A 12,500-nucleotide genomic window follows, 5' to 3' on the forward strand; every position below is an offset into this window, starting at 1 on the left:
CTGAAACGGTGATGGTCTCACTCTATTGTAAAGATTTGGAAATGTTAGAAGATAGATCTTGACTTTTTTTGTGTGTTTGTTTTAAATTGAATTGATTTATATTGATTTATAACAATATTGTATTAGTTTCTGGTTTTACAGCATAGTGATTCAATTTCTATACATATATGTATATAGACTATATATACATATATATATATATATGTTTTCATTATAGGTTATTACAAGCTACTAAATATAGTTCCCTGTGCTCTACACTAGAACTTTATTGTTTATCTGTTTTGTATACAGTAGTGTGTATCTGCTAATCCCAAACTCCTAATTTATCCCTCCTTGCCTTCCTTCCCCTTTGGTAACCATAAGTTTGTTTCCTATGTCTGTGAGTCTGTTTCTGTTTTGTAAATATGTTCATCTGAGTCACTTTTAAAAAATTCCACATGTAAGTGATATATTTGTCTTTCTCTGCCTGCCTTATTCACTTAGTATGTTAATCGCTAGGTCCACCCTTGTTGCTGCAAATGGCATTATTTCATTCTTTTTTATGGCTGAGTAGTGATCTTGACTTTTGAGTCAAAAATTGAAATATACTGTCTTCCCTTTCTATACTAAGTAGAAAATCTTCGAAGATAGAAATGAACTTAAAGAAATTTGAGTAATTTTGTGATGACTATTTTGGGCTACATTTACTTTCTCATAAAAACTGCCCTCCTACCTCTGCTGTTAATTAGCTTGTGACATCAGTCCAGTATTAACTTCTCTGGGCCTCACTTATTTCTGGAACAAAGAGAGCTGGGTTGGGGAGTCCTATTCTACTGAATGTGGGAAGAAGTGGGCAGGAGGTGAATGTGGCTGTGGCACCTGTCTTCAAAGGCCACCAATATATTCTGATATTCTGTCTGGGAATACTTCTTGCCTCTCAGATGCTTACTTTCTGAAGTAGCATAAAAACACCTAATTCTGTTCATCATTTGTAGTTTGTTACGTTATGTAGTAAAACTGCATATTGTCATTTTAGGTGAACTGTACTCGATTTCTTCTACATGGATATTTGTTATGTATATATTTGTATCAAAATATATTCTGGGTTACAAGAGTAAAGTGACTCTGGGTGGTGAAGAAAAGAGTTTTATTCTAATTTCAGTAATTAAAACCATAGGCTGATAAAAGAGAACATTTTGATGTATTTTTCCAGTAAACTTCTTTAGAGTATTTCCATCATTTTTTTTTTCTCTTTTAGCTTTCTCGAATGGAATATGTGCACTCAAAGAACCTCATTTACCGAGATGTCAAGCCAGAGAACTTCCTGATTGGCCGACAAGGCAATAAGAAAGAGCATGTTATACACATTATAGACTTTGGTCTAGCCAAGGAATACATTGACCCTGAAACCAAAAAACACATACCTTACAGGGAGCACAAGAGTTTAACTGGAACTGCAAGATATATGTCTATCAACACGCATCTTGGCAAAGGTGTGTTTATTTTCTGCTCTGTGAAAGGGGCAGGTTGTTAAAAACAACTCTTTATTCCAGTAACGCTTTTGTATCCATGGTGTGTTACAATCTGTGATTCTTATTGCTTCACTGGGTAAGTGATTATTACACTGGAGAAAATAAAATGGTAAGTTTGAGACTATCCTAAGTATCCTGTTGACAGCTTAAGGATTTTTTAATTTTTTGTTTCCAAATGCTTAGTTTCTCAGCAGTGTGGGTACCTGAATTATTGAATTAAGGTAACAGCATTTTAGTAAGTTTAGTGATGAGTTTGCTATTCACATATGAATGGCCCCATTTATAACAGTCCTGAAACAGACCCCATTCATAATCAGGCTGGTACCTGCTTTGGAGAAGAGTGCTTCACTAAAACACGGACTAGACTTCTGTTCGCGGTGCGTAAGTTCATGACTGATTCTTCAAGGAAAAGCTCATGTCTTACTCAGTGAAAGTATATTTGTTTTTTTTTTTATGAGTCTTGAATTTTATTTAGGATAGACAATTTGCACAAATATTGCTAAAAGCTCTGGTCAAGGCAGAAGGCCTTACTTTTTAGAGGAACTAGTCTAGGGGAGAGTATTTGTGAGAGAAACCTAAGAAACAGTGGGAAGGCCCAGTAGGTGGGGCCTTGAGCCCTCACCAGCTTCTCCAGGAAAGCTTCCCTTTTTATCTGTTTTATATATTGGGCTTTCATGGAGGAGTCTATTTGAAGAAAAGATTCTAAGGAGATTGAAAAAATATGTTTGAAAATCATCACCCTAGAGAGTAGACATACAAACAGAATATTACACCCCTAGACACAGCTAATTAAATAAGGTGTTTAAATATTAATGAACTGTTGTCCACTAATAGGTATTTTAAAGACTAATGCAGCTAACAGAGTTGCCTCACTGAGTAAACTGTGCGGGTATTCAGGTGAGGATTCTAGTATTAGTGAAGAGTAAAAATGACATTACAGAGTAGTCTGATACCACCGAGTCGGAATGAGTGCTCTCAGGGTTTTTTCGGTAACCACATGGATATCCTCACTTAACTAAATATAGTACTTTAAAATCAGACTGGAAGGCCCTCTGCCACTTATTATTGGTGTCACTTTGGACAAGTTACTTAATCTCCCTGAAACTTACCTGTTAAAAAAAGAAAGAATAATCTTTCACAAGGATGTTTTGAGGGTTGAATGGGTGGTCATATATGTAACCCAGGTCACTTGCATAGTGCTCCATGTTCCCTTCTTCCTTTTTGCAAGGAGACAGACTGTGTGGCCAGCAGTGAAGTGGTGATTGCTTGGTTTGACCGACAGAGTCTAGAAGTTGCTGTTCTAATGCCTGCTTCCTGGGCCCAGCAACTTGTGTTCTCTTTTTATTATTCTCGTCAGAGAAGTTAAGAACAGATAAGGGATGGGTCACCGTGTTGTTTGTATAAGGTGCAGTGTAATGGTTAAGGAAAAAGGGCTGTAAATTCTGGCCCTTTCACTGAAAGCTCTGTGGTCCGATAACCTTCGTCCCTCAGCATCGGTGATCTCATCGATCCTGAAATGGGTGTAATAATAGTGCCTTATATTATAGGGTCCTGTGAGATAATGATATAAACTGCTTGGCAGAGTGCCTGATAGTAACTAGACTCTATAATAGTAGTTATCACATACTCAGCAGAATATGTTTTAAGCATCTACAGTCATTAGACTGGGTTCCTTTATCTCTTGGTGTAACCATTTCTGCTGGAATTTTTAAATTTATTTCTAATGTGGACTTCCTGAGTTCTCGGGTTTTTTTCCGGTCAGATCCAGCCTGTCATCATATTTGTCTGTAACGTCTATATTACAGGGAATACATGTAAACTGTTGTCACATTCCCATAAACTCTGGCCATCATCTAACACCAGAGAGTTTTCCGTAGGAAGTCTGATCCTGTTGGTTTTCAAATGTGTAGCATCCTTTATGTTGTAATGAAGAAAAAAGGAAGTGTATCTTCAAATGACTTGGAGAGAATTTGCTATTAATTTTGTGAGGGCAGAAAACAAAGGAAGAAGCCTCCTAAACCTGACATTTACTACATTACATTAGCCACCTTCCCACTGGTGAAGCCTGCCCATCTTTGTATTCCTTAATGTTTGAAGTTTGGGTGAGGACCCTGGGTCATCGGGCCTTTTCCCTTCAACAAAATACATTTGACCTAAAGTAAGAGGTGATGTTCGTAAACCAAACACATCCTTCTGATTGGTCGAAAGCAAGCCTTTATAGTGTAGAAGAATTTTGTGTCCTCCTGGTCTCTTTCTTTGAAGATGCATGAAAAAACTGAATTGAATGAATGTAGAGTGTTGAAAGAAATATGGAAATAAAGCATGGCTCTGGTTTCCACTTTTTTTTTTGGAGTTGGGGGAGTTAAACCTTAATGGTTTAAATTATCATGGATTATTTTAGAATTTTAGAGCTGAAAAATGACTTTTAAAATTATCTAAATCAATTGCTTTAATTTTCAGATGAGGAAATTGAGACCCAAAAGGAGATTTGGCCATGCTTAATTTCGCATGGATTAATAAGTTAGTGGAAAGGACAGGCCAAGTCCTAGATGACCTGACTCAGCAACCATCATTTTTCCTGTTATTCCCTGTTCCACAGCTTTTTTTTCATGGCTTTCAGTATTTGAAGTTACTTTCTTATTCCAGTGAGTTTAAATGTGTTTGGGGTTTTTTTGTTGTTTTATTTTAAAAATCAAAATTTCATTTCATAATGGGCTTTGCTGTGAAGAGAAGTTAGGCTTTTTTCTGTAGGGCTGATGAATCTTTGAAAATGTGGAGAGTTTCGCCCTCTAGTGCCCAACTATCTAAAGTGCAACCATTTGTCTGGTGAAGTTTTTATTACCAAGAGGCCTCCTTAACAGGAAGTCAATACGAAATGCAGAGGCAATGAGTAGGTGTGATACAGTGTGAGAACCTGCAGGGTGTGGTTTCTCTATCTGCCCTGCTTTGTGGGAGGCCTCAGCTCACCTGCTTGTTTTTTTTTTATTTGTGTATCTTTAGGTTCTGTTAACAAAAATCTTTTTATCTAAAGACTTTTTGTTTCCAATTATGTAAGAAATTTATTGCAGACTTCAGGCAAGCCTTGTAGGCAAAAGCTTCTGATGGTCTTGCTGTTTTATTTCACTCTTTTTACGATTATTTCAGTTGATGTTATTTGTATGTCTTGTCAGGGTGCCTCCCCTCCCCTTCCCATTAGTGACCTCATTTCCAAAAAGCTTCAAAGTGCAATTTAGAAAGTTGCCTTTTCCTTCTTCATCTACCCTGTGGAGTACTATTCACTCTTTTTCATGCAAATTCCCCGTAAGTGGAGGCAGCAGTTAAACATGTTGTGCTTTTGTATTTTGAGTTAGCTGAATAGCTTTCCCTGCCTCCCTGACTCTTAGGTTTTACTTTCTGCACAAAGAAAACAAAATCAAGTTTAAGGTAGCCCCTTATTCGTGGCATCTGTAATTTCTTTTGATATAGCTCAGAACTTGATTCTGAAAAATAAACCCATTAAGTGTCTGAGGTGAACCGTTAGTGTACGACTTATATTGTATGACAGCCAAAGAATATATATGTTTTCTGAGATGTAGTTAGAATTTTTTATTAGCCATTCTGCAGTTCTTTGCCATCTTTATCATCCCAATTTAAAGGAAAGAAAGAAAAATCCAACAATTTGTTTTACGTGATAAGCTCCCTGAACACAGGGATTCTCTTATGTGCCCAGAAAGAGCATCTTAGTAATAAATTTTAAAATCTTCTTAAGGCAGCTATGGGACATAGTACAAATGAAATGGAGCTGAGGTTTCTACATTGATGTTCACTCACATTAAACTAAATTTCAAGTGTTAATTTTTATGATGAATAAGAAGCACTAGGCGTGTATGCTAGCCATTCTGCAGCTTGTGTCTCTGCAGGCCTAGCCAGAATGGACCGTTTTTACAGCCTCAGCTGCCCTAAATCTGCCGCTTACTTGACATGATGGTAACCAAAGAGTAATTGTAGCCCCTGTGCTACAAATAACATTCATTATCTTCTTTCCAGGAACGTGACGGCATTGAGTGAGGGGTGGTTACTCACCATGTACTGATTTGGATTTGGTTTTAGTTTAGGATTTGCTCTTTTCACTCAATATTTACTTGCCAGTAACAGATCTAGGCAAAGGAAGTACATACTGGTTTTTTTTTGGTTTTGATCTAAAATACTATCCCTGATTTAGATATACAAAGAATTGTAAGCAGAGCCTTTCCAGAACAGACAGGTTTCTGAAGGGATTACTTGTTTTTGAGCCCCTTTCTGCTGTAATAACTGCAAACATAATGTGTGATCTTTCTTCCCTTTCAGAGCAAAGCCGGCGGGATGATTTGGAAGCCCTGGGCCATATGTTCATGTATTTTCTCCGAGGCAGCCTACCCTGGCAAGGACTCAAGGTAGCTTTGCAAGTGCTCGGTGGAGAGCTTTGTTTAAATACTCAGTTGTTAATGAAGGGGTTGCTGACTTGATGTCTATCAGAAGCACAAAGGGGAGACTGGCTACAGGGATGGGAAGCAGGAACTAGCTATATTATTAAGTCTATGATGTAAATGCTCACCTGGGCTTCGGAAGCTCTGCTTTGCCCACATTTGTCTTCTGCCCCTTCTGAATCCTTCTTCCTTGTTTTCAGGGTTTCCATAATCTTTCCTCATTCCCTCCCAGCCTTGGCAGCGCTGCCTTTCTCCCTCTGTTTATATCTCTCCTTCGCTACCATTATGTAGCAGGAAGAGTGTTCCCAGGGTGTTGGGGAATTGCTGGAACAAACTGATGACAGCAGCTGCTATACATTTTGCCAGCAAGGCCAGTGGGGCCAGGTGTGCTGAGAAATATTTGTTCATCCTATAAACACAAAGGACCCACCTGAACTAAAACGAAAATCCAAGTTTAACATTGTGGTTCAGGTGTTCAATTAAATAAATGCCTATGCAGACAATAGGTGTTTCTTGAGAAATGTGTGGTTTAAATAGCCTTCCTTAGGTAGGCGTCAGTACAGTGCATTTGTGTCGAAGTTAACTATTAATTATAGTTACAATCGTTGTAATGATTACTCTGTGCCTCTGGCTGTTAGACTAGGAAATGGAGAGCTTCTAACCCATTCCGAGTCCTATTAGATACCTAAATGTGAGACATTTTTGAGTTGTATTTCAACATATTAGTATGGGAGGAAACTTAATCAGTAACTTTGGGTCCTGTAGTACCCCCTCCCTCCCTCCAGCAGAATGATTCATTTTGCTATGCTTTCTTGGATATTGTCCTAAAAAGTAAGGCTTTTATCCTTTCCTTTTGGGACAGTTTTTTTTCTTTCCCTTTAAATTCTTCTCCTAACATTTTCTCCACGGTCTTCTCCTAGTCACATATACCCGCTCAATGATATTGACAGCCATCAAACAGTTTCACATCCTGCTTGTTCATCATACAGCCAAACAGTACATTCATGTATTATTAATTGCTTGAAACTTTCTCATGGTCCATGAATTATTTTAGTGGTAGTTGTAGATGTAAAATTTTCTCCAACGTACTTCAGAACATTATTGCTTAAAGCTGGATCCAGCCGACTGGATAGAGTGTCGTGAGAATTCTTTGAAACCACATCATTGGTCTAAGCTCCAGGAGCCCTCTGTCTGCAGTCTTGAACAAACCAGACTTGGCTGGCTTGAGCCACTGATATATAACACGCTTGACTGTTAGCCATGCCTGCCTCATAGCTAGTAATACTTCCCCCTCTGGAAGCACATTGCGGAAAGGCAGTTTTTCTACATCCTATCCCCTTTTTCTGGTTCAACTTCGCAATAATTATGCAGTGGAGCAATCTATCTATTTGCCTCCAATTGGATTAGTATAAAATCTTATCTAGAGCTGATCTAAGAAGGAAAACGCTGACTCAACTTTTGAACCCTAGTGGTCATGGGATATTATTAAGGTGTTAAAATGAAAATTATTGCTACATCCCATTTTTATTTTCTTATCCTAGTCACTCATCTCATTACATTTGATGACGTTTTTCTGAGACAACTAAATATGTTTGCAAGTAAAACTTTACAGAATGGAACAGATGTTTTGTACATATCCAAGTATATCATCTCTGCTACATTTCTCATTTGTTCATATTAGGAAAAAATTGAGACCATCTAGGAAATCCTGCCAGTTTGCATGAAATAACCATTGTGTCCCCAAACATACTGGACCTCTTATACTTAGCACCTCATTCCAAGTAACTCTCTCTCTTTATTCTTTACAGGCGGATACATTAAAAGAGAGATATCAAAAAATCGGTGACACCAAAAGGAATACTCCCATTGAAGCTCTCTGTGAAAACTTTCCAGGTAGGCTGCTGAAAGGACACTCCCGCCCCTGTGACTGAAGCTTTGAAGCAGGTGGAGACCGTGCCTTAGTGTCTCTAGTTAAGGGTGCTCTCCAGAAAATTCATGTTTCCTTTTATTATTTAAATCAGGGTAGGTTTTATCGCTTTGATTTGGTCCATGAAGAAAACATCAGTGTAAAATAGTGTGTACAGGTGTTTCCTGCTTGGCCCAGAGCTTCTCCCCCCTGAGAAGCATTCAGCTAACGAGCACGGCCTTCAACTTCTTTCCTAACAGAGGAGATGGCAACCTACCTGCGATATGTCAGGCGATTAGACTTCTTTGAAAAACCTGACTATGAGTATTTACGGACCCTCTTCACAGACCTCTTTGAAAAGAAAGGCTACACCTTTGACTACGCCTATGATTGGGTGGGGAGGCCTATTGTAAGTATCCTCTTTTACCTGTTCACCTCAGACCAGCTTTCTCATCCCTATGCTTGTCAGATTTTCTGCTTAAATATATAGGAAAAAAAAACCATTCCTTTCACTGTCAACTCTACACTTGCCAACCTTTTCAAGGTGATACCATAGGTTGATCTCATTGGAGTTATAAAGGAGTTACTCCTGCTTCCTGTGTTTTTAAGATTATGACCAATATGTCCAAACATACCAGAACTTAAGCCAGTTTTTAAGTAGAAGTTTTATTTGAATGATCCAGGAGCTACATAAACCATTAAGGTGCCTGACGTTTGTAGGAGTGGAGCCCAGCACCACAGGAAGCCTTTGAATTGGCTCTTCTAGCCTGGGGTCCACCGGGCCTGCGAGCATGAACAGTCATCACTGTAGGATGGGGTTTTTTTGTTGGTTTTTTTGTTTTTTGTTTTATTTTCAAAGGAAGCTACTCTCCAATGAACTAGTGAGGACCAAACTGTCTCCCTTCTGCAGATAAGCAAACTGAGAAAGCAGGAAGACTTGAAACTGTCCTTGGTGGCTGAAAATAATCATTACTTCTGTCCTGTTAGAGTTAGAATTAGAATGATGCTGTCCTTTGCAGAGACAGTAAGTTGGACCTCTCTTCCCCATTTGACTTTTTCTTACATGTTCCCAGCCTACTCCAGTAGGGTCCGTCCACGTAGATTCTGGCGCATCCGCAATGACCCGAGAGAGCCACGCACACAGGGACCGGCCGTCACAGCAGCCTCTACGAAATCAGGTGTGTGTTGGGCCTTCATTGTTTCAGAAATTCCCCTTCTTCGTGGCTAACATTAAAATCCCAAGTCCTTCAGCTTCTTTGCTTAAGTGTATATACTGAAATTAAAGACAAAGGGCTTACCATTTCTCACAGCTGTGGTGTGGCATTCCAGCATGCCTCAGGGTTGTGTTCTGGCACTGAGACGTGGCCAGGTATCTTACAGGAAGCATCCACTCTAGGGAAGCTGAGCCTGTCAGAATCTTGGCTGAAAGGGGCAGTCTGCCATAGGCCGAGAAGACCTGCCAGACACACTGGGGAACAGGGTGGCCCACTTTGAGTCTCATCTGCAGTCTGGTGTGCAACTCTCACCCGTGCTGGGCCCTTGCTGATTAAGAAGGGTGGGTGACATGGACTTCCAGCTGATCTGGACATGAACTGGCACCTCCACCCCACCTCTGTCCCTGGATCCAAGCTAATTCTAGAGCCGGCCAGGATCTGGCCCTGCAGGGAGCACTCAGCTCTGCTTTAGGCCATTCCAGAGAAGGCACATCATCCATCCTTCAGTGTTCATGGTTTGGGAAGCTGTTGGCTTGGATGAGAGGTTTCTCTCTGCCTAAAGACAGAAGAGGCAATCACACCCCAAAAAATGAGCAAATTGACAACATTTAAACAAAGGGGTAACGGATTGGGAAGTAAATATGATGAGTTTAATCCTTATATATATTGCTAAGAGAAAAATGAGTACCTCAACAGATAGGTGTGCAAAGACTAATAAACAGATACATGCACACACACACAAATAATCATTATCACCTATCAGGTTAGCTTGTTTCCCCCTCATCCCTGACCTCACTGTTTTATAGTCACAGACATTTTTACAGTAAAATACAAAAACACCTCACAGATGTACATGTGAAAGTACATAGGTTAAAAATAGTATCTAGATAAATAAGTTTCTACCGTATAGCACAGGGAACTATATTCAATAGATTGTAGTAGCTTACAGTGAAGGGGAATATGAAAATGAATATATGTATAGTTATGTATGACTAAAGCATTGTGCTGTACGCCAGAAGTTGACACAACATTGTAAACTGACTACACCTCAATTTAAAAAAATAGAAATGAAAAGTGAAAAAAAAAAACTAGAATTATATACACACACACGTACACACAGTGACGTACATATACAAACATAGGTACACTCACCAGTAAGTGCATACTTTTGGCAAAGTGTGGCATATTGGGTAAGAAAAAAATGTCTGAAGAAAGGAAATCTGTATTAGAGAATAAATAGGAGAGTAAGTAGAAAAATGGGGTTTAGCAAACTGTGTACACTAACTGGGTCCAGGGTTATACTTTAATCAGAGTAATTAGCTAAGGATTATATTTTGACCGACTTCTGATTTGACAGCAGAATACAGTTGACTTCTTCAGCTCCTATTTAGAAGTGTGGAGTGTCCAGTTCAGGACACTCTCATGCATTGCTCTTGACTTTGCAAATTGTTACAAATTCTCCAGAAAGTAATTTGATAAAGTTACTGTCCTCTCTGGTAGAATAATTTTACTTTTTAGAATCAATCATAATAAAACAACCCAACATACAGATTAAGTTGTAAACATTAAATTCTCACAAGGCCACTTCTAGCAAAGTTTTAGAAATGAGCCACCTATCCAGTTGTGAGGGAATGGCTATGGGTCTGTTCAAATCTTTTATCAAATAAACTGGGTTAAAATAAAATAAGTTGTAGTGCATTCATTCAGTGGAATATTATGATGCCACTTAAAATGATATTTAGGAAAACTTGTAGTAACCTGAAAATGTTTATGGTTCTATAGTGAAGAAATCACAAAACAAAATTAGAAATACCTCATGATTTTTTTTTCCCTCAGGGGAAAGGAAAATGGGAAAATCAGTGGGAGGAGAAAATGCCAAAATATTAACAGAAATAGTGTTGGAAGTGGTAGTATTGTGGATAATATTTTTCCAACTGTTCCACAGTGAAGTTGTGTTACCCTATAATGAGAAATGCATTTAAATAGGGAAGGTATGGAAAGGAAAAGATAGATAATTTAAGTAGTCAGTGAAGTCATAACATGTCTGCCCGCTCATATTTTTAGAGTATTTAAAAACTAAAATATGCGTTTCCTTAAGTTTCTCTTATCTTTTCTGCTTCAGTGAATTCATAAGCAATGCTGCTATTTTGAATGAATTTTAAAAGTATGGGAAAAAGAGATGATTGAAAAACCTAGATTGCCAGGGTGAAAACTGAGGTCATACCTGGTATCAGAGTAAAAGTACAGTGAATTTCAGTGCACTTTTTAAATGAAAGGTCATTAAACCAGGGTGTGTAATTAGGAAATCTCATCTGCAAGGCAGCAAGCTTCTGTTTAAAGAGTTGAGTCTTGAAAGTCTTGCTTAATTTTTTTTTTTTTCCTCTTAGGGTTTTTAGTATCCCATGGCTGCTGAGGGATTGAAATTCCCCACATAAATGCAAATTTTATACCTCCTTTCCAGCAGGATTCTGAATTCTTGCTGGGTAGAATTCTTTCTGCACTGTGCACTGTGGGTAAATGGATTTGTAGTGTCTATTCAGCCCTTACACTGGGCCTCAGTCTGTGGTCTCATTGCTTTTGTCCTGTCTTTAGGGTCGTTTGTTTATGCTTTTTTTTTTTTTTTAAAGAAAAATTGCAGCCAATTATGTCCTTTTTATGGCTGTAAGAATCAAAAGCAGTGTGATTTTTTTTTAGACTAATTCTTTTCAAGTTTTGAAATCAGCAAAAGAAGGTAAAATCTTTCCTTGAGAGAGACTGAAAGATACTTACTTTAGAGTCACCTAACCTTTTTTCAGCAGTTTCGACTCAGTAAATCTAGCTGAGGACTTGCTATGCGAAAGTATGTCCTGGAGATACCGTCCTTGTCTTCAGAGTTCTGACGAGCGGATAAGCCAGGTAGCCAGCACAGAACTTAGAACAGAAGGCAGAACAGGTAAGCGTCCCAAGTCGCAGGTTACTATCTCCAGGGATTGGAAGGAGGAGACAGTTCATCTAGTCTGAGCACGACAGAGAGTTTCGTGAAAGAAGCTGCGTTTGAAAAGCTCTTGGGAGAATTAGGTGGAAAGGAAAGAGGTGTTCCAAGCAAAAAGGGAATATGAGCAACAACAAATTATCTAGTTCCATTTTGCTAAAATATGTGGTATGAATATAGGAGACAAGTCTTCTGAAACACTGGGCGGGAGAGTTAGTACCGATTCCAGTAGGGAATAGCTACTGAAGGTTTTTGAACAGAGGGATGATAGGATGAAAAACTTTGCCTTAGCAATGTTTTGGCACAGAAGAGGGTAATAGCCTGGCAGCCAGCATGGAGACCTGTAAGACAGTAGCTCCCCTGAGAGGTAAAGGGGGCCTAGATGGGCTGCAGTGGTGAAAATGAAACAAAATTGAAAAGTGATACAGGGATATAATCTGTCTGAATTGGCAG

The 12,500-nt window shown here is 38.9% G+C and overlaps 1 protein-coding gene across 14 annotated transcripts in view; it reads left to right on the top strand.

Moving 5' to 3' along the window:
- Nucleotides 1-12,500, top strand: part of CSNK1G1 (casein kinase 1 gamma 1) — a 150,257-nt gene that overhangs the window by 108,196 nt on the left and 29,561 nt on the right. For all 14 annotated transcript variants that reach the window (XR_004320373.1, XR_004320371.1, XR_004320369.1 and 11 more), the window contains 5 exons: nucleotides 1,238-1,472; nucleotides 5,838-5,923; nucleotides 7,765-7,849; nucleotides 8,123-8,271; nucleotides 8,936-9,040. Coding sequence is in view for 8 of the 14 variants with exons in the window: in XM_006183992.3 (XP_006184054.1) it covers nucleotides 1,238-1,472; nucleotides 5,838-5,923; nucleotides 7,765-7,849; nucleotides 8,123-8,271; nucleotides 8,936-9,040 (660 nt within the window). In the remaining 6 variants the exon portion in view is untranslated. The remainder of the gene's footprint in view (nucleotides 1-1,237; nucleotides 1,473-5,837; nucleotides 5,924-7,764; nucleotides 7,850-8,122; nucleotides 8,272-8,935; nucleotides 9,041-12,500) is intronic.

This window comes from Camelus ferus, chromosome 6 (assembly GCF_009834535.1).
Source record: "Camelus ferus isolate YT-003-E chromosome 6, BCGSAC_Cfer_1.0, whole genome shotgun sequence".
NCBI classification, from domain to species: Eukaryota; Metazoa; Chordata; class Mammalia; order Artiodactyla; family Camelidae; genus Camelus; species Camelus ferus.